Source organism: Biomphalaria glabrata, chromosome 12 (genome assembly GCF_947242115.1).
Source record: "Biomphalaria glabrata chromosome 12, xgBioGlab47.1, whole genome shotgun sequence".
Classification (NCBI taxonomy): Eukaryota; Metazoa; Mollusca; class Gastropoda; family Planorbidae; genus Biomphalaria; species Biomphalaria glabrata.
The window spans coordinates 37,769,599-37,796,556 of NC_074722.1; the positions used below are offsets into that span (position 1 = coordinate 37,769,599).

The following is a 26,958-nucleotide window of genomic DNA, read 5'->3' on the forward strand; positions in this document are numbered from 1 at the left end:
TACTGTTAGAAAAAACCCAGAAATTCTCCCCAGAGTTGACTTTACAATATTCAGTTGACGACAAAAAATGGCGTCTCGTAGCCATGTGGATATCAATGAAAGACGTTTACGACCAATTTATGGTTAGATTTATCATAATTATCGGATTATCAATGCATTTTTTTTAATTTATGGAGAGTCACCATCTGAATTATTTTTACTGCCATTACACTAATCCATTATCTATTCAGAATGGAGTTGTTTGTTTACACTGAAATTGAAAAGTGGTCTGAACACTGAACTAGAAATTAGAAAAAGATGATTATGAATGTTATGATAAGAATAAGACAAGATCTCTAACATCTAGATTAGATTAGAATTAATCTTAGTCTAGATTTAGATCTAGATTAATGTAGAACTATTACCATAACTTTAACTTAGATATCTAGATCTAGTAAGTTAAAGTAGTACACTCTCTGACTACTGGATTACATTACTCTCTCAACTCTCTGCTCACAACTCACATTTGATTAGTCTTTAGTACTTTAGTCACCACAATATAATTGAATATAATATAAGATAAAAAGTGAATGAATAAGTAACAATACTCAGAATACTGTCAATACACTACAGTGACTACAGTATTTGAGTAGTCAGTAGTACTAGTCTACGTCTAGTAGTGTAGTAGGGCAAGTAGATCTATAGTAGCTTCTTATATTAGGCACAGCTCATCAAAGTCTCCTTTAAGAAACACGTCGCTTTTTTTGTTTATAATTAACTTATTTTTATGTTTGGAGCTAAAAACGATGTTTCGGGACAGTGCATGTCCAATTTTAGATAAGTTCCTGTATTTTTGTTCCGCTTTTCCAAAGCAGATGGCAGTTTTTTAGATTCTCGGTAACCAAGTATGTAAAGCTATTGTATAAACCTCCCCCGGCAATTCATACCCATATAAGGGATGAAGGCTATATTATGAGCTTGTTTGATCGTAGGCTGGTGGATCTATCAAAATAAGCTTCCAAACATCTTAAGAAAGACATTTCTATCACATTTATTCCATAAGCTGTTAAATAAAATTAAAAAAGGAGGTGTTTCAACATTAATAATGAATTTAACACATTCTCCTATAGTGCACAAGGCAAAATCGTAATAAGAAATATTACTGGGATTAATAAATCTATGATTTTTTCAATGAATAAAAGTGACCTAGATCGAGATATCTAGAATATATAATTTATGAATGAAAGAAAAAGTGCGGGCTGCTAATTTGAAGCCAGAGACCATGCCCACTGCAGGTGATCACACCAGGCGAGAGCTGGTGGTGAGGAGAGGTATACACTAAGCGTGTAGTGTCACAACCTATCATACAGGCAGTGGAGGGAAGGGGGAGAGAGTCATGAAAAGAATTATAAGCATCTATGGGAGGGAGGGGATGTTAAGGTGTAACAAAACGAACATCCAAAATATGAAAAGAAGAGGGTCCTTGGATGGGAATTAAAAGAAACAGAGAATACATATAGCCTAGTTGAAAATATCATGTTTATTAAATTATAATAATTAATTTATAGATCTATGATTTATAGAGATTTATTTCTGTCTGTTTCTACACATAGATTATATAGGTAGGCATATATAAAGAGACAAAATACTATAAATACATATTGCAGAAGTGAATCTACTTCTTTTAATACAATCTAAATAATTTTTAATTAACACAGATATAATTTATTAGCAATAATATAGTGGTGTTTCTTAACGGTGCTCGATGTGCGCTAAAGGAGAAAGCACAAAAACTGCGTTTATTATAGGAGCATGAAGTGACCTGATTTATTTTAAAATAAAATCTTGACTATGAGTGGTAATTCAAAGAAACACGCTATTTTTATAGTCCTTTGGTTGCAGAATAAGAATCTGCTTTCAGTTTTTTTGTAAGTTAAACCGTCACCAAATAAAAAAATAAAATAAAAATTTGACCTAGTTCCCGAATACGGTGTGCCTAATATAAGAATCTACTATAGATCTAGTAGAATAAGTAGTGTGATTTAGTATCACTCGTGACTTGCTTCTTTTCTTCAACTTTAATTTTATAAGACTCATAAGACTGTCTAGACTTAGACCTCTAGATTCTTTTTTAATCTTAAATTTTTAAATCTAGTTTAACACTCTTGACTCTTGAAAACTCTTCAAACTCTTGTCCTTGGTGCTCCTTCTTCTCTAGTCACTAGTGCCATTAGTTAGAGAATCATGGCCCATGGGTTGCCTGAATCAGCCAGGAAAACCAACGACTTAGCAGAGTTAAAAATCATTAATTAACATGCATGACTAGACTAGATTATAGATTGACACATAGATTGTCATAGATCTACATGAAATATGCAGGACTTGAAAAAATTATATTTATTTTTTAATTTAAACGAACGTCTGTAATATAATATAAGATAATAGAAGAACAAAAAAAGATAATAAGATTAATAATAAGATAGAATCTATTCTACTCTCTAGTGTCCTCAGACTATCTTTGACTAGATGTAAACTATTGTAAACAGACTAAATGGAACTTTATGGAAAGCCATCACTTTGGCTTTACATTCTAAGGAACTGGACATTGCTAAATCAGTAAATGGAAACTAGTGTTAAATGATACAATCAGTTGTCAACATGTTTTTGTAACATGTCTGTGAGAATGTGTTCATAAAATGTTAATGTTAGAGATGTGTATTGTGTATTAAACTTAAAGCCATACTAAGAGCACATATGACTCTGTTGAGTGTTGTATAAGATTTTATCTTATATTGTAGTTAATACTGTCCAGTACCTCAAATAAATTTAGATTTATTTAGAATTTTGCATTTAACAAAACAATTTAAGAATACTTCTACAAAAACCATAAAATACATTTATAATATAATTATATTTTTATATAATACGATCCTCCTTCAGCTGCGAAGCCACTATAAATGTTTCATGGAAATGAAAGCTTCCACATTAGTTATGGGCACTATGATCAAAACAGTGTTGCCCCACACACCAGTTCCCTCTCTCCAAATAACTGATGTATCCTAAGGAACATTGCCGATACAGTTTTGGATCAGCAGCATCACAGACTCTGTCAGGGTGTAGCTTTTTGTGCTGCAAGGCACCTAAGTGTCACTGGCTCCTGATTTTTCATCTGGGTTGACTTCTGAAGCCTTTCTTATGCAGGGCAGCAAAGGTTTGGTTTTCCTTTCTAGTTGGCTTGCCAGCCTTGGCCCCTCCTGCCTGAAGCTTACTGGTTTAAGTGCCAGTTGTTCACCTTTGTCCCTTCTAAGTGACAGTAAATTTGATGCTATTTGAGACAAAATGCCTATAGAAGCATTTATAGGTAGCAATAACAACATTACAGAGCCATAATAATAGTTAATACACAGCTTCTTGTATTGAAAAGTTTGTATGAGAAAATGCAGGTGGGTTGAATTTTGTTACAATACATTCTTTCATGCCTAAAACTCAGGTTTAATATTATATATATATATTATATATATATGCTACTCAATTTAAATAGATACTATCATAAAATAATTACATGACTGATCCAAACTAATTGATACAACTACACTTAATATAATATTAGCTTTGTTTTGTTTTTTATGTATTCTTTTATATTTTTGTGTTTTATAATTTAGATTGTTTGGATAATGGGAATAACAAAAAAGCTATCCAAGAAGCGGATAAAGTCTTGAAAAAACAGAAGGATCTCACATGTGCAAAGGTAATTTTGATCTAACCCAAGCAAGTTACTGATACCACTCAGCCACCACATATCTGATAAATATTAAAATATAAAATGCTTTGGGAAAGAGTACATTTATTGACAGTGTCTCATAGTATTATAATATGTTGAGGCAGAAGTTATTTGAACCTTGAATTGCATTTTGGCTTAAAACCCATCAAAAGAACAATCGTACTGCAGCAGAGAAAAATAGTACAGTTTTATGTTTTAATAAACACATTATGCCCACACTTTTTGAGTTTTGCACTTGTATTTATGTTGCATTTCTTTAGCAATAGTCCAACACTTTTGCCACATTGTCACGTTACTTCTGAATGCTTTTATCAATGGAAAAAATCCTAATCTATACAGGCTTCAGATGGGCCATGTATTTCTACTTTTAACCCTTTATAATATCATATTAACAGACTTACTCATACTTAATGCTTTTTTTTTTTTTTATTATTTAAGAAATTCAAATGGAAAGGTCATATGTGGTCATATTGTGTTTTCTTTAGGTTCTTAAAGCTCTTGCGCTGCTGAGAATGGGCCGTCACGCTGAAGGTTCATCTCTCCTTTCAACAATACACCAGTCTGAGCCAACAGAGGAGCAGACATTAAATGCCATGTCAATATGTTACAAGGAAACTCAACAGTGTAAGTGAACTCTTTTGTGAACATTGTTTGTTATTAGTATGTTTAGTTATTCCCCTTGGTGAGAAAGTTCATTTCATAGTGTTTTGTGTAACCTCGCACTATGAGGGTGTGTAAATAAAGATGAATATGGCGTTATAGTGTTGGCGTTGTTTATAGTTATTAAATGTAGCAGCGTTTCTAGATTAACAATTATATTTACTATATATATATGTGTGTGTGTGTGTGTGTGCTAGATATCTTATGACAAATAAAAAGATTGGCTGTTGACTTACAATTCTTACAATTCAGATGATAAAATTGCCAGTTTGTATGATGCTGCCAGTAAACAGCAACCCAACAATGAGGATATCCTGTCCTGTTTGTTTATGGCTCACGTCAGATTGGGGAACTACCAACAACAACAGAGAACTGCTATGCAACTTCACAAGTTGAGGCCAAAAAAGAATCCATACTATTTCTGGGCAGTCATGAGCATTGTCATGCAGGTCAATATACAATCTTACTTTTTAGAACATTACCATCTCAAAAAATATATACATTCTTACTAGAATGTAACATACATCTGTAACATACGATCTCTCTTTCTAGAATATAATATACAACTATAACATACTACATACCATAATATTCATGCATAACAAAATCTTTTTCTTAAACATTGCATAATATAATATAATAGACTTACTTTAAAAAGTAAAAAGTCGAAATATCACTTGGAAAAAAATATGCATATAGTGCTTCTTTTCTTTCTTCTTCTTTTTTTTTTTTATCAGACTGTGACAATCGCCAAACTATCAACTCAAAGTAGATTTTTTGCCTGCCTCTGCATTGTGTGTTGTTTTTTTTTTTTTTTTGCTAACTTTGCAAGGAAATATGGACATGTGAATACATTGGAACTTGACTAATTGTGGTTAACTGAATAGTTTAATGGACTGAGCAGTGCTTGAGTGTTTAAATGTTAACATGACTTGTTTGATTTTTTTGATTTTATTCCAGAAACAAAAATGTATCACAATATATTATTAGTGGAACTGGGTTTGAGTGTAGGTAGTTAATGTTGTAATAATTAGCTCTCGCTCGGTGAGGAAGCCAACTTAATTTGACTCAAAACAATGTTTGTATTGCAGGCCTATCAAAATGAACAACTTGGGAAAACTATGTTTCTTCCACTGGCAGAAAAGATGATTAAAAAATACATCCAGGAAGATAAAATTGAAGCGGAAGCTGGTAGGTCGTCTTAAGCATGGCTGTGATTAGCTCCCACTACAGGAAGACTCATTGGTCATTCTTTGTACTCTTTTTAAACTGAATTAGTTTAACTTCAAAGTGTTGAGCTTGTCCATCATCATCTTCTCTTTAACTTGGCTTTAGGTTTAACTCTGAATTCATCACCTACTCTTTAACTTGGCTTTAGGTTTAACTTGGAGTTCATCACCTTCTCTTTAACTTGTCTTTATGTTTAACTCTGAATTCATCACCTACTCTTTAACTTGGCTTTAGGTTTAACTTGGAATTCATCACATTCTATTTAACTTGGCTTTAGGTTTAACTTGTCGTTCATCACCTTCTCTTTAACTTGTCTTTATGTTTAACTCTGAATTCATCACCTACTCCTAAACTTGGCTTTAGGTTTAACTTGGAGTTCATCACCTTCTCTTTAACTTGTCTTTATGTTTAACTCTGAATTCATCACCTACTCTTTAACTTGGCTTTAGGTTTAACTTGGAATTCATCACATTCTCTTTAACTTCCCATTAGGTTTAACTCTGATTGAGCACCTTCTCTTTAACTTGATAAATTTCATTTAATTTGGCATTAATGTTTAAAAGAGTTTACTTCACCTTCTGTTTAACTTGACTTAAGGTTCAATGAAGTGAACATCACTTTTTTAGTTGGTTTAAAGCTTAACTTGGCAATCATTACCTTTACTTTAAATTTTTCAATGTTTATTTGGTAACAATTAGTCTCAATAAAGCTAGGTTTAACATGACCATGTTTTTAATATGGCTACTCTTTATTTAAATTTGTAACCTTTTCTTTCTCTTCCATTTAACATGATCAACATTGCCTTTTCAGCTAAGTCCCCCTCTATTTCCTTACATCCTAGCAACTCTTTATTCATACTGCTATTATATCAAATGTTGTGGGGTTTGTTTTTATATAAAGGTTATTTGAATTTATTTCAACAGAAATCCACTTGTATTTAATTATCTTGGAGTTACAACAGAATTGGACAGAAGCTTTACAGGTATTGGAAGGGCCTCTTGGAGGTAAGAAGTCAGAAACAAAAACTTTAGCAAACATGGGATATAAAATTAATGAAACAAATAATCAATTTAATTAAACAAAAAAAATATTTTTCTAGCCTTTCTAGGCAATGAGCTTCACTCTAAAGAAACAAGATTGGCTACTATTTGTTCTAAATTGTCTAAGTGGGATCGAGTCAGTTCTATATATAAACAGCTCCTGGATCAAATGTAAGTTTGTCATTCTGTTAAGTGCTTGCTGCTGTGGTTTTGTAACAATTCATTGTGATGCTTGACCAATTAGAGTTGGTTAACAAAATGTTACTTTTTCTCTAGGCCTGACAACTGGGACTTTTGGTTAAAATATCAAGAAGCAGTCTTTCATTTAGTTGAAGATAGTTACACAGATATGAAACAGGAGCCCAGTAGTGATGACAGGTAATGTCACTTTCTTGTGTCTACTATCACATTCAATAATATGTCTAATAAGCAACCTATATAGTCATAAATATGATTCATGTCTGAAGTAGAAAAACTTGATCTCGGGCAATAAAACGTGTTTTGAGATTTAATTAGAGAACAATGTATACAAGAAACAATCACACTAGCATTTCTCAGTCCAATGATGTGGGAAGCGTGGTCGAGAGGCTAAGTATGATTGAACTTGGCTTGGCTACCTACAAAGGTGGCACGAGGTTTAACACCCGACTCGAGCAGCGTTGTGTGGAAAACCTTCTCCCCCCCCCCCCCCACTAGTCCACAAATGAGATTGGACCATAGTGCTCTGAGCATGCTATAAGCATGAAAGTAGTGCTATATTAAAGCTATATATATAAATATATGATTCAGTGGGGAAAAAAAAGTATTTATTGAAAGAACTGAATACTGATCACTGCTACTTGTTTCTTTTACATTTTATATAATCATTAAGACCTAAAAGTCTCTACAATATTCATTCATGATCTGGACTTATATTTCTTTTAGCTTTAGAAACTTCTACTGAAGTCTAGACCAACTATTCCACTCATACCTCTTGAAGCTCCTAATATTTGCTCTACAGAGAATACATATTATCAATATTGGGGTATCATTTCATTACATGATCATTAATACATTTTGATCAATGTTGTGTCCATAATTATACCATCAGAGCTTGATCTTTAACTCTAGACTTGTTTAATTATACGTCTCTTATGGCTTGTTCTGTGTTACCTGATACCTTTTTTGTTCTATATATCTCCATGACTTGTTCTCTACAACTAATTCAGTGATTACTCTTTTAAACAATGTAGCACCCCCAATACACATGCTCATCTAGAGGCCATGCAGAAATTTATTGAGGACAAGATTCAGTCTATGCAAAATGGTGTCATGATGCGTGGACCTTACCTGGCAGAGATAGAATTTGTGAAACAAATTTCTATACGCAAGTTAACAACAACTTCTATAAATCAAAGTAAGTGGGGGTTTTTTATTAGCTAGATTTTAATTTTGCTTTTGCTTAAATGTTATTGTTCTTATCTAACTATTATACAACAAACGAGAAAAAATTTATTAGAAAGGCCTCTGTTGGGTTTGAATATAAATGTTTGTTCACAAATAGACTGGAGCACAATGGCCTAATATTTAGTGTACAATGGTCTTGTATAATTGTCCCAAGTTTGGATTCAGTCGTATTACCAATACTGTCAACTGGGTGTATTAAATAAGCCTGAAACATCATATCAAACTCACCTAAAAATGGGTTTAACAGCTCTTTGCAACATAATGTGAAATCATGCTTTCATCTTTGTTAATGCAAACACTTCACAATCTCCTATGTATTGTACTTGCACACAGAAAAATAACTATTTTACGAGCAGCACATGACATTTCTTTAATGATTGAGAAAATATCACTTTTACAATGATTTCAGAGTTTCTGCTCTTAAGAAAAAATCATTTGTTGTTTCATTTGCAAGTGACTAAAAAATCAGTTGAAAAAAAAACTATTGCCTAACACTTCCCACTTCCCTCCTTTTTATATTTATATCTTAGTGTTTTAGCATAATACTTTGTATACACTAAAATTTCAAGTATTTGTTGTCAATTCTAGGTATTATTTAGAATAAGAGAACTAATTTGTATTCTACAATCCTTGCTTTCAATATCAAGTTTCTGTTATTAAAGGTTATTGTTGAAGAATTTGTACCCATTACTTAAATTAAATTTTTTAATTTTAGTATTCTCTTTAATTAAAGTATCTAGAAAAATTATGCACTTCTTCTTCTAGCCAGCTTTAATGCTTCAGAGCTATGAGCTCTTTATGCACATGAGAAATCTTTTGTACAGAATTGACCAGAAATCAACTAAAATATTGTCTTTACCTTTTTCTGCTATTTTCTTTGTGTTTAATGTCATTAAATTAATAAAGGTTTATAGTCAGTTAGAGAGAGGAGCTTTATCAAGTAAATATTTTAGTGGTTTGGTTAGAACCCACATATTTCTTTTTTCAATGTCTTTAAATCTTAGCTGTCTCATTTTTTTAAAATATACAACATACTTCTAGCTTGTAATGAAGCATCCAGTCAGATGTTATGAAAAGGTTGTGTGCTCCTGATTATATATTTATGGTATAGACAGTTATATCTATTATGTTGTATTTATTTCTTCAGAAAGTGCCTTAGAGTTATTGCAAGAATACTTTCAGCATTTTGGTAACAAGTCAAGTTGTTACAATGACATCAAACTCTATTTAGATCTTTTACAAGCACAGGAATTGGATCAGGTAATAACTGCTTCGTTTGGCTTCTTCGGGGCACACTAGCAATAGCAGCTGGCTTTTTTTTTTCCCACTGATTGTCAGTCTGACTCAGTTTTGACTATATAAAACATAGAAGAAACTGGCTTCTTCAGAGCATAAAGTAATAAGTGACTTATTTTTTTCTCATACATAGTTGTAACAAGTGGCTCTGTTTGGCATCTTTCTAGCAGAATCAATGGTAATTGAGAGAAACATTTATATGATGTAAGGTATTAAAAGTGAAATATTGTGCAGCTAGACACTTGACATGCTTTCCAGGGATTAATGAGGCCTTAAAACAGGCAGGGAATGTGGAACAAGTCATTTGAGATTTCCAAGTGAAAAATTTTGAAAGAATATTACATAATAAGTTAGCCACTGTTTACCTTTTTATTTTTTTTGTTTAAATATAATCTGTTTTGACTTCTTCCCTCTTGAGAGAAGACCTTTGGTAGCCTCTGTTGAGAAATTTGGCATTTATAAAAAATATAAATATGATAGGCCTACTATTTTTTTTTAAAGAAAAGATTATTTTTAAGATGTACAATGCAATGGGGGAACCTCAAATTGTGCAAACATGTTACTGTTTTAGCAAAAAAAAAATTTTACATGTGAAAGTTCTTAGGAAATGTTAGTTTTAAATGAAATTGGAAATAATTTAGAATGATGCTTTAAGAAAAAGGGGGCATGGTGGGCTGAGCGGTAAAGCTTTGCTTTGAATCCTGGTGAAGACTGGGATTTTTAATTGCAAAATCTTTGGATGCCTCTGAATCCACCCAGCTCTAATGGGTACCTGACATTAGTTGGGGAAAAGTAAAGGCGGTTGGTCGTTGTGCTAGCCACATGACACCATCATTAACTGTAGGCCACAGAAACAGATGACCTTTACATCCACTGCCCTATACACCACAATGTCTGAAAGGGGAACTTTACTTTTTTTTTTTTAAGAAAAAAAAAACATCACCAACAAAATTTTATGATGGAAAATTACAGATTGAAATCAATTCTGAAACTGAAACCTTACATCTTGTAGAGTTAAGAATATTTTCTGGTGCAATAGCACTTAATTATATCAGTTATTTAGTACAATTCATTTACAATTGTTTTATTAAAGTTTTTTTTTTTTTTTTTTATCTTTCAAACTACATCAATAGAAATTCTCATTGTTCAATAAAATTCTCACTTTATTTTAGCTGGTGGAGTTTATGAAGTCTGACACAGGATTAGAGAGCTCTGATGGATCTTTGATCTATGCAAGAGATGTAAGACATTCTTGTGTTGTACTGTAGCATTAGTTTTAATCCTTACAATTATGTCATTGATTTGGATTTAGTCTGTACGTTCAAACGTAAAAATGTCTCAAAGTAGCTGATCAATATGATACATTCCTATCTTTATAGTTTGGTATCTATCAATGGTGTTGTATTCCAGGTGAATCAGCTGACAAAACATCTGGTGTACCTCCAGTTGACTAGAACAATGGGGAAACATTCTCTTCTCTCCATACAGGAAGCACTAGCTCTGTCTCAGGAACTACTGCTGCGCTATAGAGATGGCTTGCAATTTGGTAAGTGATAAGCTTTGATCATTTTCTTCTTACACATTGTATTGTTGAATGCACAAATAATCTTACTTGTAAGAGTCTCTACCTTGTAGAATTCTTTTTGGTTTGTTTTTCTTAAACTAAATTTTGTATCTTCATGTTTCAGTTGTATAGAAATATTTTTTTTCAAGTATTGTTTTAAATATCTATTACACTTACTTAATAACAAAAAAAAAAACCCAACTCTTTTGAATCTTCTGATTGGAGAGTGTTTTATTAAAGACAACTTAAAGAAAAGAAAAATGTGACTCAGAACTTTCATAGAATTGATTGCTTAAATGTTTGATTGTGTCATTGGTTATTCTGATTTTGAATGGTGTATTATTCAGGTAAAGAACTTCTGCCTACAGATATTCAGTATAGTGATAATTATCTTTTATTGGCTGTGCATCTTCTGCTAGATGTTTGGAGCAAAACAAGTAAGAGTTGTTTGTTACATTAGTGTAAAGTGGTTTCTATTTTGTTATACACATTAATACTACACAATGGTCTAGATAAGTTCTTTGAGTATTCATAACAGTCACAAAATTTTTATTCAAATATAATTTACTTGCATGTTGCAGACCTTTTATATAACAATGTCAGTTTAGACTTTGATAGGAATAATGAACATTCTCTATAAAACTTCACTGGTTTGGAAGTCTTCTCCAATTTAGATCAATTCTGTAAGTTAATGAAAAGTGAAGTTAAGTTTAAACAAAGGCTAATTTCTTTCTTCCAACCAACCTGTCAGACACATTCGGTCTTCCTATTCCCACTCCATTCTAAACAGTCTGCTTAGTGCATGTACCTCCCCTGTAGTGTGTCCATTAAGCTTGACCCTTTTATGACCCTTGACCTAAGGAGAAAGCTTTTAACCAGATGCCTGACCTTCTGTTTGAATATTTCTATCAACTAGATGATCAGTTTATTGCACCCATGTTTTGGGTTCCCCCATACAAGTACATGAGAAATTCCTATAATGTACCACTAGTCTTGAAAGAGTAGTTAATGCAGCTTATGGCCCCAGTTGAGGAACAGCGTGATGAATGTTACAGTTTAGATGAGCCTTTCTTTCATCCACTCCACATACTTTTTTGCTAGAACGTGGGGTGGAAATCCACTCAAGGAAATGTTTTCATTCTTGTTAGCCTGACTCCCCTTACGGATAGTGCCACATTGAAGCCTTAGAATCTATCCTCATGTGCATATATCAGAAAAGAAATCCAATTAAATTTACTATACTTTTTATATGACACAATAAGTAAACACATGACTTAGAATAAGTACACTTGTATGTACTCTGTCATGGCACCATCAGTACCCTGTAGACTGTAGACTATCCAAATCAGTAGGTGTGTTTTCTTGTATACAGAATGTTTAAAAAGTGGACCTTTTGTTGTTTACAGAAGATGATGTTCACTTATGGAGGGCAATAGTTCATCTTGAGTTGGCCATCAGAGATAGTGTTTCCAATTATCAAATCAAACTTTTACTTATTAGACTTTACTGCAGGAAAGGTAAGAGATTCATTGTGACACTTGGAAATTGTATAGTTAGATAGTTAAGGATTGAGTTTCTTGGGAAATTAATTATTGTGATTTATGGGGGAGGGGGGAGGTTTATTCTGATAGGACTGTATTCTGAACCCATTTAATGTTGAATCTTTGACCACATGTTAAGGTCACTCACCTCAGAGAAGAATCAAACACTTAACAATTATCTATAAAATCTTGTCTAAAATGATTACACCCTTCAATTGTGATGGGTTGTGGAACTGTCATCTTAACTGGATGTCTGAATTAGTCGTTATATAGTTCACAACTTTCCTCCTATATTATTGTTAGACAGTTTATAGACATTGCAAAATACCTAAGGGGGGGGGGGAGGATTTTTTATTAAATTTCTATTTTTGGCTTCAATATTTAAAAACTCTACTATGTCTTGTTTAGGTGTGTTTGGCCCATGTCCAGCTCTCTATGATGGTATGGAGATTAAACATATTATGAATGACACTTTAGGGTAAGGATTTTTGCTTTGTTTTAGTACACGGTTATATTATAAGAATTGTGTGATTCCCAAAACTAGTTGTGTGAGGTTTGATCTTATACCCTTAAGTCATATTAATTTTTTGAAAGGGCATCTGTAATTTATAAAATAAGAAGATTGAAATGAAATTACTCTTATTGGTCCTAAAGTCTTTGTGTAAATGCACCAAAGTGTGGGAATGAAAAACACTTGTCCACAGTTCTTTTTAAGAGTCTTTTTTTTTTTCACAATTTTTTTTTTTTTTTTTGTTGTTGTTTATTTGTGTTAAGACCCACATCTGACTGGTTTATGGTCAGGTGGAGTTTACAAACTAACTTTTGCTGAAGAATGTATATCTGATAGCTAGCTTCATTCGCTATTAGTTTTTGAGTTTTTAACGACCTGGCTTGTCTTCAGTTATCTGGGGAAAAGATTTAAGGGCATTGAAAAAAATATATGTAAGTCTAGTGAGAATATTTTTGAGAATCACCTGCATAAATAGCTCATTACTTGACTAGTCAGCTAGACATTATCATAGTTTATTATGTCACTTTCTTCTCTATAAACAAACTAAGCTGTCGCTATATGTTTCAGGCACATTGTATCCAATGATGTCATCAGACTTGGCCACTTTATGGAAGCTGGGACAATGTATGCCACCATGGTCAGATTTTTTGTGGTCAACCAAAAAGAGGTGACTACTTTTTTTTTTTTTTTTTTTTTTTAGTTTAAAGTGTGAAATTACTTAACCTTTTGAACCCGCCAGCCCGATTTATCGGTCTGTGCGTAAGAAATCCATGCCCCGCCAGACCGATATATCGGTCTCGCGCACCTTACCTTAAACCAACAGTCCGTAATTAAAAATGCGAAGAAAAAAAACATGTCACGTAGGACTATTCGACTTATGGTAAATGACAGTAATGGCTGCGTCCATGAGTGTTGTTTTTTTTTTAAGTATTAAACTGATTTGCAAAATGAAAAGACAGTCTCTTGATTCAGGTAATCGCAACGCAAAAAGATTAACTCTGCATGAAGCAGTGAACTATATCCTCAATGATTCTGAGGATGATGAACTAGATCTAGAAAATGATTACAATGATAGTGAAATGGAGATTGACTCCGACGATCATCTAGATCTAGACGAAATCAGTACAGTAATAAATGAAGACACTAGATCTACATCATCTACACCTGTACCAGCACCAGGTCCATCGAAGGAAAGTGGGCGTGGAAAGGGACGTTGCCCCCAAAATGTTTCTTCTACATCTAAATTTGATTCTGGTTGTTCAGAATTGAACACATTTATCACTCAGCCTAGATCTAGTAATAGAACATTCACAGAAATAGCTGGTGCTAAAAACATGCCTAGGCATATTTCAGCTCAAAGCACAGCTATTGATTTTCTAGACCTGTTTCTAGATGACAATTTTTGGGAAACATTTTGTGAGGAAACAAAAAGATGTGCTTCTCAGGTAAAACAACAAAAGCCAAACAGTTATTATGCTAAGGACTTCATCCCATTAACTGTCCCAGAGCTCAAGGCTTTTTTTGGATTGCGACTTCAAATGGAGCAGTGCATAAAACCCAGGTACGAAGACTACTGGTCTAGTTCCAGCAAATCATTTGTGACTGAAACGCCTGGTTTCCGTAGTGTCATGTAGAGATCGCTTTCTTTCTATATGGACTCATCTTCATTTTGTTAATGAGCTGAATCCTACTGTAGATAAAACAGACAAAATCTACAAAGTTAGACCAATGCTGAACATGAAGCTTACAAAATTTCAGCACTTTTATTCACCATCCCAATGTCTCAGCTTGGACCAAGGAATGATTCCTTGCAAAGGCAGACTTGCTATCAAGCAGTACATAAAATCAAAACCCATCAAATGGGGAATCAAAGCCTATATGGCTTGTGACTCAAACACAGGCTATATAATGAACTTGGAAATTTACACCGGCAAAACTGACAATGTCATTCCAGAGCTTGGTGTCGTTGGCAGCGTTGTTATACGACTTTTAGCAACAGGCCACTTGACAAATAAAAACCATATTGTATATATGGACAGGTTTTACAACAGTGTCACACTGTTTGATACTTTATTCAATGTTTATGGAACATTAGCTGTTGGAACTGCTATGACAAATAGAAAATTTTACCCCAAAGAACTGACAAAGATGAAGAAAATGCAGAGAGGTCAGTCTGAATTTATCTGTCATGGAAATATTACATGCCTAGTTTGGATGGACCAAAGACCCATTCATTTTATTTCTTCATATCACAATCCAACGCACCAGGGCACCCTGAAAAGAAGAAATAAGGATGGAACAACTGTGGATGTGCCAACACCACAGCTCTGCATTGACTACACCAAATACATGGGTGGTTGTGATGTTAACGACCAGGTATGTCGCCTCAACAAAACACGTCGTCATTACTGTTGGCCTCGGCGTCTAATTGTCAAAAAAATTTTTGTGGGTTTGCAACATTCTTATGGAACAATTCAGTCCCCACAAACAACCAGGCAAAAGATATAGAACATTCTCAATGTTCATGGATGACATTTGTTTGTCACTTATTGGGGATACAAGAGTTGAAGCAAAAAAGGCTCTTCTCCCTCTTGACACACATGTGAGACTACAAAATGTTGGGTGACACCATCCTCAATTGTCCCCAACAGCTACTGGAAATAATTTATGTGTAGTTTGTGCTTACAAATTCAATAAACATGTAAAGCAGTTTCCAGACATGGATTATAATAGCAGGCCTGTCAAGAAAATCAAAACTAAATTTTGGTGCAAACTTTGCCAAATGTACTTGTGTATAAAGGAGGGGTCTCCATGCTGGGAAGACTGGCATACCAAGAAAGAATATTGGAGATAAACATACTAATATATTTCTCTCAAAATAAAATATTTCTCTTTAAATTTATTAATGCCAGTAGTTTGTTTTTGTGCATGTTTGTGTTAAGGGGAACAGGAAAATAAGGGCAGGGAACTGAGGGCTCAAAGAGTGAAAGTTAATTTTCTACATTTGTGTGTTCTTGACATTAGTTCTAGCAGAAGAATACACATCACCTTTATGTACTGATGGCTCAGGGTGTCTGCAAACTGTTTTGAGGTTCTTGTTAAAATGATAATGTTGATTAGCTAAACTAAAATAAATATTTTTGTTAATGTGTTGACTTATTAGAATTCACAAGCAGGCATATTTTTTATTTTCTCAGACCTGGCTGTCAAGGCATGGCCTAACGTTAATCATTTTGCACAAATTTAAATTATATGTATTGAACATATTTGTACATTTAGCATTGTTGAATAATTTTTTGAAATGCTCAATAGTAATAATAATTTCTTCATCATCACAAAATCATTTCATGTGCCAGCAACACAGTTGAAATTTATAGGTCATCATTACATATATTCATCTAAATAGAAAATACTAACTTCACTTTTTGTTTATTTTCCAGGCATCAGAACATCTAATGTCCTCCTACAAATTTGGTTCCTTTGGAAGAGTAAGTTATTTAGAATAGTGCTAGCAGTGATCTTTGTTAATTTTTTAAAAAACTTTTAAAAGAAAGACTCTTTTGTCTCAAGATACCCAGCTGGCTTTTTCTATCTGAAGAGACAATAGATGCACCCAGATGGCTTTTTCTATCTGTAGAGACAATAGATGCACCCAGCTAGCTATTTCTATCTGAAGAGACAATAGATGCACCTAGCTGTTTTTTTTCTAATTAAAGAGACAGTAGATTCACCCATCTGGCTTTTTCTATCATATAAATCACTGGTTTTGTATTCTTTACAGCATTTGAGTTTCCTCTCTTGGACGCATTTTTGGGCCCTAAGTAAAAGTATTACGGTCATCATGGTTTTTCTCTTGACTTTGCTGGTGTGCTCCAAAGGAATGTTATGCATTACATTCGTTGAGACATTAGCAGGAGCATTCAGAGGCAATACCATAATTAAGTCCTTGACACATAAGAACTCGAATTCCTGATTTTTTCATTGAGGCTTGCAATTTGAGTTTTCCCCTTCTCATAGATAAATAGAGTAACTAGACTGATGAATTCATTGGCCTGAAGCTCCTTATTTTAGAGGCACCTGTGAATTAAAGCAGTTTCACTGGGCTTTAGAATTTAAGCCAGTGATGCCCAACCTTATTTGGTCTTCAGGCCATTCCAATTTCTAACAGTCATTTCATTGAAAAGTTACAAATATGAAATGGACCTGAAACTATTTGATTAGAAACCCGTGGATCTAGTACTTACACTGATTAATGGGTTATTTGAAGTTTAACTGGCACAAAAAAACGTCTCAAAAGGACCAATTTCATACTGGAATCTCTAAACCTAAAAAAGAAACACCAACTTGAAAAAATTACTCTGGAATCCTCGATACACTATAATGAATCTCCACCCTGGGACGAAAGCCCTCTTCCTACTATAAGGGACCATATTGAAAACATAAAAAGAAAATCTGATTACAGACCAACAGAGCTCAGTGGATCAGAGTTTACACGGATGGCTCATCCCATAAAGCCACCACAAATGGAGGAGCTGGAATACTTATCGAATGGCCAGATGGAGGAAAACTAGAAAAATCCATTGCAACTGGAGAGCTCTCTGATGGTCACAGAGCAGAAAGGGAAGCACTAGCACTAGCTGCTACCATGCTAGCAAATCATCCAAGTTCCCCTCACAGTCAGATTGTCTTTCTAACAGACGTGAAAACAACCCTCCAAAGCTTGCAAAACTCTGATTCCCCTTATATTAAAAACCTCAGAACAGCACTTACAAAGCTCAACAACAACAGCAAAAAAAACTGTTATTCAATGGATACCAGCTCACATACAACTAGCAGGAAATGAGAAGGCTGACACACTCGCCAAGAGTGGGAGAACAAACTCACAAGTAAACTGTGCACTCTATCCAGAAGAAATGAAGAAATTAATTGTAGATAAAATAAATGAGAAATGGACGAGCTCCCATCCAAATCACAAGAAAGATGACGCTTACTATAAGCTATCCCGACAAGACCAACGTCTAATCTTTCGACTCAGGGCCGGACACAACAGAATGCGACAACACATGTTCCGGAAGCTCAAAATTGGAACCAGTGAAATCTGCCCATGTGGAGTATCACCAGAAAATGCAGACCACGTCCTCCAAAACTGCTCTCTCTACCAAGAGGCCTGTATAAGACATTGGCCCCAAATCACCCCAATAGAAAGAAAACTATATGGAGAGCTCTCTGATTTGGAAACCACTGCGCAGTTCATCTCATGTATTGGTCTAGTCAAATGAACACTCCAACATAACAATGAGAACGATGAAGAAGAAGAAGTTTAACCTTTTTTTTTTAGCTTATTCTCCTCTTCCACAAAAAAGTAAAGATCCGTTCACTTTTCCTGGTAGATTCTACATTCCTATTTCTTAAATGCACAAATATGTTAAATGCCACTATACCAATCCATCAGAGAAAAAGTGAGGGTCCTCCCTTAGGTAAAGTTACATTTTTCAAGTTTTTTTTTTAGGAGGGGAGGGTTGTAACCTTTGTGCCGACGTTTTGGCAGACCGAATGGAACCAGGTCGCGGGCCGTATTTTGGGCATGACTCATTTTAGCCACATATGCAGACCAGGTGCTGGACTTGGTTTATAAGAGATTATTGGAAATCATGCTATTTAAGAATATTTTTAAGACATTTAAAACTTACTCTTTTGATACCCCTGGTTATAACAACCTTGAAATCAACAGCATAACATAAACCAATGTATACAAAAATGTTTTAACTTATAAAACAAAAAAGATTTAGAATTGTGTTACATTACTTTCTCAGTTACAGAACAAAACATTTCATTAATACTTAATCTAGACTTCTTACTCCTTGTTTTTAAATCTTTTGTGGGCTTGATTGTCTTTAATTAATTGAAATAATATTTATTTTTTTAAGTATTGAGGAAATATTGCCTTTTATCCTTGTTCATGTAGACTATCTCTGTGCTCTTCTTTTTTTTCTTTTTTTTTTTTTTAATCCCATCTGGATTGTTTTCTCTGGGTAGCAAGAAATTTTTATTGTCATCATTAGATTCATGAGTTTGTCCAGTTTCAAGAAAGATTGGACAACTCCCTACAGTACCACACTGCTAGTACAGAGAAAATGTTACTGGAACTCATTATGCAAACAGATCGCCATGAATCCACCGAGGCAGCAGCGGATGGCATGAATGTACATCCGCTGACTGACAAAAGTAAGGCAGCCATAGAGCGTGTTCTAGTTTTTGTCTTAAAGCTTCCATGTTAGGTCAATGATAAGTGTAATCTATCACTTAATTGTTCAGTCCTCTTATTCTTCTATTTCAGCCATTGATCTTTCAAAACTGTGTGATAATAGAGATTTAACACTAGCTCTAGCCTGGGACCCACCTGAGCTGTAAGTCTAATTGTCCACACTGATAAACCAAATTCAAACATTATATAGATAGATAATGAGAGACACTTCTGAAATAGTTTTAGATACAAGGATGGCTGCCTGGTCGTGCGGTTTGTGCGCTGGACGGTCGTTCGGATTTGTCGAGGGTTCAAACCCTGCCCGCTCTCATCCCCCGTCGTCCTGCGGGAGGTTTGGACTAGGAAGTAAACTATCTTCAACCCTGAAGGAACATCCGAAACATGTAAAACAAACAAAACAAGGATTTGTTTTTTTAGAAGTTGATATCTTGTACCAAGCTTTTATCAACTCACTCTGTCTGTCCGGTAAAAAGTTTGTACACATTATTGCTACCACACCCAATTCGGATTAATCTGAAATTGTGCACAATTATTTCTACCTGACAGCACAAGAATTAATCATTTTTTAAAAAAAATTAATAAATTAGTTAAATAAGTATTGGTAATTGATCATTTTGTTTGGTATCTTGAAAGAGATCATACTTGTCAAATGTGGTTTAAGTTGAATTAGTCCCCTTGAGCCCTGAGGGAACTTTTTTTTTTTCATGCATTTAAAAAATGATCATGTAAACATTCACCAAGGTACCCCATTCTCCCCTCCTCCTTTCACAACTGGTCCAGACAAGTGATAGGATAATGGCGCATTAAGAAAGCTAAAAGCTAAACAAAAACAATTGGTAAAAATATTTCTATCCCACAAATTTATATGTCTAGGTCCATCATACAGAAAATTACATGACTGATCCAAACTGAGATACAATAATACTTAATATAAGTTTTGTTTTTTTAAGTATTTTTTTTTTTGTTTTTCTTGTTTTTATGTTTTGACCTTTATTTTAAATAGAATTTTTTATTCTTCTGGGTTGAATAAAAAAGAAAATCTGTAAAAGGTTGTTAAAAATAATACTTTAAAGTTTCATTTACTGTGTCTTAGCCCCCTTGACTCTATTGTCCAGATTGAGTGTCATACATTACAATAATTGAAACATTCAGAGTAATGTCTACATTTGTCCTCTCCATATTGTAATGCCAACTTTAATGTCTTATAGAACAAAATATTGTAGAAAGTTTCATTTGACATTGTAATCAACAGATTATGTGCTACAGAAAACAGACAAAAATCATTTGAGGAAGAAGTAAGTGTAGTTTTTAATAGCCTTCATTCTAATTGTCCAATTGTCTGGTCTCTAGGTTTTCATTGTAGCTGTATGTACCTGACCTACAACAACATTGCAGATTAGGCCTATTGTTGTTGTTTTTTTCTCCTCACTTGCTTCCCCTGTGCCTACTCCTCCTTCACTTCTTTACCCAGTCGTCCCTTGTATCAATAAATAGTTTTAGTTCTAATGTATTCACATATTGTTTTTATTTCTTATTTTAGCATTGTCATTTTATTTGCAAAAAATCATAATATCTTAGCGACAGCTGTCAAAGACTCACCATCTTAATACTCTCACATGACTTAATTGCACTGAATAACTGTTAGTATTTGTTCCAGCACTGTACACACATTACTATATCCAGATTGTTGTGACACACATTCTTAATGTGCAACACCATCAAAAATGCAAAGTAATGATAATAAATCAGCAAATCATATTCATTACAAAAATCTTACTTCTGTAGAAGTGAAACAAATTATCTTGATAGTATGGAAGTGTCACTTTTGAATAGACAGAACGGAAGCTGTGACTGGACTGAATAGAAATGTAGCAATGATTTGATAGTATGGAAATGTGGCTATGACTTGATAGTAATGTAGCTATGACTTGATAGTAATGTAGCTATGACTTTGTAGTATGGAAATGTAGCTATGACTTGGTAGAATGGAAATGTAGCTATGGCTTGATAGTATAGTAATGTAGCTATGACTTGGTAGAATGGAAATGTAGCTATGACTTGATAGTATAGTAATGTAGCTGTAATATAGTAGTGTCTTATAGCTATGACTTGATAGTATGGAACTTAAATAATTGACCTTATATTCTCTTGTCTTTCCTAGAAGTCCTGGCTACTTCTCCGTTGGACTTTACTGCATGTTTTATTATTAGCTGTGATGGTTGGCCAGGAAATGGCTGGCGTTGGTGTTGTCAATGGCAATGAGGAAAACACTGAAAAGAAGTCTCCCTTAAAGTTATTGCGACAACGTGCCAAAGATTTGCAGAATTGTGTCCAGCAGTGTCAAGGTCATAAACAACCAAACCAGGTAGATTTGGATTGTAACTGGGGTTGGTTATAGATATACTTGTAGTTTACTTGACCTGTAGTTGTTAAAATATTTACTATGTATGTATATTTGTCTTCAGTACCATGTAGTACAAGGTCCTTCTAGAACCAGACTGGCTGAGTTTGTGAGTGGACCACACATTACTGCTGTCACCAGTGTGATAGACTGTATAGAATATGTTTATAGTTTGAGTCAGTCAGGACTAGGTGAGTACTAACAACTTTGTAGTTTGTGTAACACTCTAAAGTACTTGTATAGGCTTTGGTGCTGGATCTTTTTTCTCCAGGCTTACCTGTCTTAGGGTTTTAGGCTTTTAGTGGAGTGTAAATAAAAGTTATAGATAGTAAAAACCAATGAGGCAACAAGTTTATTGGAAATGTGAATGACAAAATTTGAAAATTAAAATAGGAAAAATTAGGAAATAAAATAGGGGGGGGGGAATGTTTCAGTTGAGCTTCCAGGGGTCTAGAAACAAACAGTAAGAAAAGACACTTTGTAGCACTAAATTTACAGAAAAAAAAAATCAGCTACATTAGAACCTGCTTTGTTTAATTTTTGACTGTTCTTCCTTAGATGAGTGCCCAGATGTGAAGGTTTGGGCTCTAGTGAAAGACAGTACACAAAGTAAGTATTAACTGGCTTGTTCCATTCAACAAAAGTGTCCCTGTCCATAGAGTCTCCTTTTAGAGCAGCTCTAAAACGAATAAGAAACTCATATCAAATGTGCAATATTATTTTATTATTTTAAAATGAACTAAGCTAATGTTTAGACCTTTATTTTTATATTTATTATTATTTGACATTATATTAAGCACAACTGTAGAACAAATTGAATGAACTTAATGTTTTTGTTTCATCCAAAGATGAAAGAAAAAGATGTAAATAAATATTTTTCTTAAAATAATAATCAGGAATGAGCAGACTTAACCCAAGAGACATTATCCATAATTAATGAACTGATGCTGCAATTCATTTGATCTTAAAATAGTTGCCATACAGTAACATTAGAGCTGTGTAAAACTCTAAATGGAGCCAAAACTGTTACATGTATTCATGAGAAGGTTTTGTCACCACTATCAAAGAATTTGAATACATATTTGTGGAATTGCAAACAAACTAGGCTTAGTTTGAATACAGCTAATGTATTAAATCTGCAATTAAACTTTATTCTAATCCCATGAAAATAATGACTGCCTTTGAGCATTACAATATTTCACTTCTCCCTCATTTTCGGTCCTACACAGTTAAAGGTCATTTTATTCATATGAAACTAATCATGTCCTTGTATTTGGTGAAAACTTACAAACTGGAAAAACAAGGAAGGAGTGTTTCATCTTCAACTGAAGAGTGTAACACCATAGTAAATGGCATGATTGTTTGTCTTCAGAATTGGTTTTAAAAGATGTTCAGGGACTACTGAAAGATTGTGATGGTAAAAGGCAGCTAGACTCATTAGCTTTAGAACAATTAGTGGCTTCTGTAGAGGTAAGTCTACACTTTGTTAGGTTTTTTAAAAATATTTTTTTAATACATGCTCTCTGTACTTGACTGATCTTTTATGCATCTCAACCTTGTTACATGAAATTTGATGTGAATAAAACCTGATGACTTGCTACCAACTTGTAATTTGACTTGAGACTAATTGTTTTTACAAATATCTGAGTTGATTGTGATAAGTTCGTCTGATTGAGCCGTAATAGAATGTGCAGTTGAAGTAATTATTCTATTGTTTATTTGGTTTGAAATCTTTCTTGATTTGAGAGCAGAGGGTGTTGATGATATCTAGTGGAATAATTTTAGTCATGGCTGTTTCTTTCATTTACAGAGTATATCTTACATAATTTTCATGCCATGTTTCTATTACAGAGTGTATCTTACATAACTATCATGCTGGGAGTGTGTAGCAAAGGGTTAAAGATCTTGAAAAATGATTGGTTGAAAAAATTCAAGAAAAACAAAGCTTCACACAATTCGCAGGTAAACAATAGTTACAATTACTAGTTCATCCATTCTGACTTGCTTTCTTCTGCCATGTATGCAAGTTTTAATTCTGTGTTTACATCATCTACCCTTGTTGTTTTTTTTTTTTGTAATTTATCCTTGTTATTCAGCCATTCTGACGTGCTTTCTTCTGCCATGTATGCAAGTTTTAATTCTGTGTTTACATCATCTACCCTTGTTTGTTTTTTTTGCAATTTATCCTTGTTATTCAGCCATTCTGACGTGCTTTCTTCTGCCATGTATGCAAGTTTTAATTCTGTGTTTACATCATCTACCCTTGTTTGTTTTTTTTGCAATTTATCCTTGTTATTCAGCCATTCTGACGTGCTTTCTTCTGCCATGTATGCAAGTTTTAATTCTGTGTTTACATCATCTACCCTTGTTTGTTTTTTTTGCAATTTATCCTTGTTATTCAGCCATTCTGACGTGCTTTCTTCTGTCATGTATGCAAGTTTTAATTCTGTGTTTACATCATCTACCCTTGTTTTTTTTTGTTTTTTTTTAATTTATCCTTGTTATTCAGCCAATTCCTATTCCATAAGTATTTAGTCATGTGTCCTGCTGTGATGTTATTTTTTTATTCCTTATTTTATACAATCTGCTTCTGTGAGGTCCCAGGGCTTAGAAGTCCCTTACAAAGGTTTTTGAATTTTTCTCTCAGAGCTTTGAGGATTCTAGTTGAATCAATCACTTTAAAGTTTCTTTTTTTTTTTTTGTCAATTTATTAACTGGTGTTGTCCTTTAAATGTTACAACTTAATCGTCATTTTATTTTCCTTAATCAATTCACCATCTCTTCTCTGTCACTTTAGTTTAATCAGAACGCCATCTTTCTTGTTCATGTCCAACTCTCTTGTACTAGTTTCTGGATCTGTGTTCCTTTGAAGTATTGTCCTTCTTGTATAAATTCCTTTGCCTACCATTTAGCTGCATTCATAATTAAACTCCCCATTGTTTGTCCTAATTCTGTCTTTTTTACTGCAAGTTTTTAATTGTATTCTTGATAAATTACAATGATTGGATGTTTCTCCTGGCATCTTACTCCTACATTATTAAGAGTGTTGCATCTAAAGAGATCTAAATAGATATTGGGTAAGTTTAGGCTTGTATTTTGTGTTTCAACTGTTTCATCTTGTTATTGTTCTACTTGATGCTATACTTTCAGCCAGAGATATTTGACAAATTTAATCAGCTGATCCTTGATGTGTCAGCCTCTACCAAAGAACTTCATCAGATAGCATCATGTTTAGACCCAGTCTTTTCTTCCCTGGATATTGCCTCCCTTAGACTTGCAGACATTCCAGATGAAGAACAGGTACAAAGTCACATTTCAACAAGTTCTTTCAAGACAGTTCCATTTTCATCTTTTACAACCACACTCTTTATGATAATGATAGAAATAATGAACGTAACAACAAACATAATTATTATAAACACATTTTTAAAAATTCTCAAACTGTTTTTAGATTCACAACAAACATTCTTATTATAAACACATTTTTAAAAATTCTTAAAACTGTTTTTAGATTCACAACAAACATCCTTATTATAAACACATTTTTAAAAATTCTTAAAACTGTTTTTAGATTCACAACAAACATTCTTATTATAAACACATTTTTAAAAATTCTTAAAACTGTTTTTAGATTCACAACAAACATTCTTATTATAAACACATTTTTTTAAATTCTTAAAACTGTTTTTAGATTCACAACAAACATTCTTATTATAAACACATTTTTTTAAATTCTTAAAACTGTTTTTAGATTCAGCGGGAAGCTGAGCGCCTGGTTTGGACCAAAGTTGAGAGCAGCGTCCAGCAATCTTCTGGGGAAATCTGTGAAGTCCTTCACCACAAACAATTTTATCTGAACACCTTGATGCTCTGATCATGTACTGACTCAGTATTAGGAGAGAGACATTCATGCAAGAAGCCAAATTATTGTATAGAAAATTGTTTTAGTCTTGAAGTTTGTTGTGATGCGAGAATGGAAACATTGAACAAGTATTTGCATTGATCTACACTACATTTCATGTTTTAATGGTTTTTACCCCACTCTTGTTATAGTTAAATGTGTTCTGTGGTAACATCTAATTCCAAGCCATGGTTTTACCATAATAATGACCATCCATCTTGACTTGTTCTAGAAAAATTTGGGCATGTTAAGTTTAGTCTTGCCATATACTCATAATAGTATTTGACTGTACTTTTTGACTTTAGTTGCCTTTAATCAAATCATGGCCTTCTCCTCCAGAGAAATATTTGACAAGTAGAGTTTTTATCTTGTCTCTTGTTTTGGTTGTCATTTGTTCTCCCCACAAACTGACACAAGGGCACATAACTAACAAAGTGTATTGGTTCTGCTTAGCCAATATTTATCTCTTTACAGGTTTATTATATTGTCACTTATTGAGCTACAATTTGCTTGTCAGGTCAATATGACATTAAACAATTTGGGGAAGCCATATAGTCTTGCCTCAGTTAAAATAAATTCATCGAGACTTAATAGTCTCAGAATGTATTACTCAGCCAAAAGTTAGTAAAAATTGTGTCAAGAGTAAGTTAATTAATATTCTTTGACAGTGTAATAAATTAATAGTCTTTGACAGTGTAATAAAAATTCTCTAGTTTGTTGAATGTGAGAATCTCTGACCTTGACCTGTATGTCTGTACAGTTTTGAATGCTTGGAGTTGTGAAACTGATGTATGCATCAGTCATCTCTGATCTTGACTTGGACTGTATGTCTGTACAGTTGAATGCTTGTCAGAGCTAAGTATTATGAATCACTAACAAATCTTCACTCACAGATTGAATGAACCAATGGTCTGTCTTCTTGGCCCACTTGTGTTTAATTTCATTGTAATGTAACTTCAATATTGATGTAAATAATTAGAATACATGAATTCAGTGCAAATGTAAGTATTGACTAGTAAATTATTTTGTAACTGTCTCTCATGTGTACAACTGACCCTTTAAAGCCATCGTTATCAAATTATGTGCAACTCTCTTTCTTGTGAGCACTGCCTGGATTTGTACAAGATACACAAATAAATTTTTATGATTTCTTTCTAGGAGTTCTGTTTTGTAATGTAGTGCCATTTCCATAGTCATTTTAAGAGTTCATAGAAAATTAGGTTTAAAGCTCTCATTACATCATGGATATTTTTTTAGGGCTACACTATAATTTGTCTTTACTGTAGCTCATAACATAAAAACATTACAATGAGAAACCACAGATAAACTAAATACAAATGCTC

The 26,958-nt window shown here is 33.6% G+C and overlaps 1 protein-coding gene across 1 annotated transcript; it reads left to right on the top strand.

Moving 5' to 3' along the window:
* The first annotated feature begins 23 nt into the window (after positions 1-23).
* Positions 24-26,768, top strand: LOC106060798 (N-alpha-acetyltransferase 25, NatB auxiliary subunit-like). The gene is made up of 27 exons (XM_056005654.1): positions 24-122; positions 3,642-3,727; positions 4,246-4,384; positions 4,673-4,869; positions 5,512-5,611; positions 6,574-6,654; positions 6,750-6,861; positions 6,967-7,068; positions 7,923-8,086; positions 9,284-9,396; positions 10,605-10,673; positions 10,843-10,978; positions 11,344-11,433; positions 12,403-12,513; positions 12,946-13,015; positions 13,616-13,715; positions 16,489-16,536; positions 19,111-19,273; positions 19,386-19,455; positions 20,566-20,608; positions 21,475-21,678; positions 21,779-21,905; positions 22,273-22,323; positions 23,087-23,184; positions 23,566-23,676; positions 24,865-25,014; positions 25,466-26,768. Exons 1-27 carry the CDS (start codon positions 68-70, stop codon positions 25,586-25,588), a joined length of 2,913 nt encoding a protein of 970 aa, XP_055861629.1. The 5' UTR covers positions 24-67; the 3' UTR covers positions 25,589-26,768.
* Positions 26,769-26,958: the final 190 nt, after the last annotated feature.

What these genes read in the sequence shown, in the direction of transcription:
- LOC106060798 (XM_056005654.1), top strand. Translation starts at nt 68, where the DNA reads ATGGCGTCTCGTAGCCATGTGGATATCAATGAAAGACGTTTACGACCA. An exon ending in AACAACTTCTATAAATCAAA is followed by an intron (nt 8,087 to 9,283) that starts GTAAGTGGGGGT and finishes TTATTTCTTCAG; the next exon opens with AAAGTGCCTTAGAGTTATTG. An exon ending in ACATCCGCTGACTGACAAAA is followed by an intron (nt 19,274 to 19,385) that starts GTAAGGCAGCCA and finishes CTTCTATTTCAG; the next exon opens with CCATTGATCTTTCAAAACTG.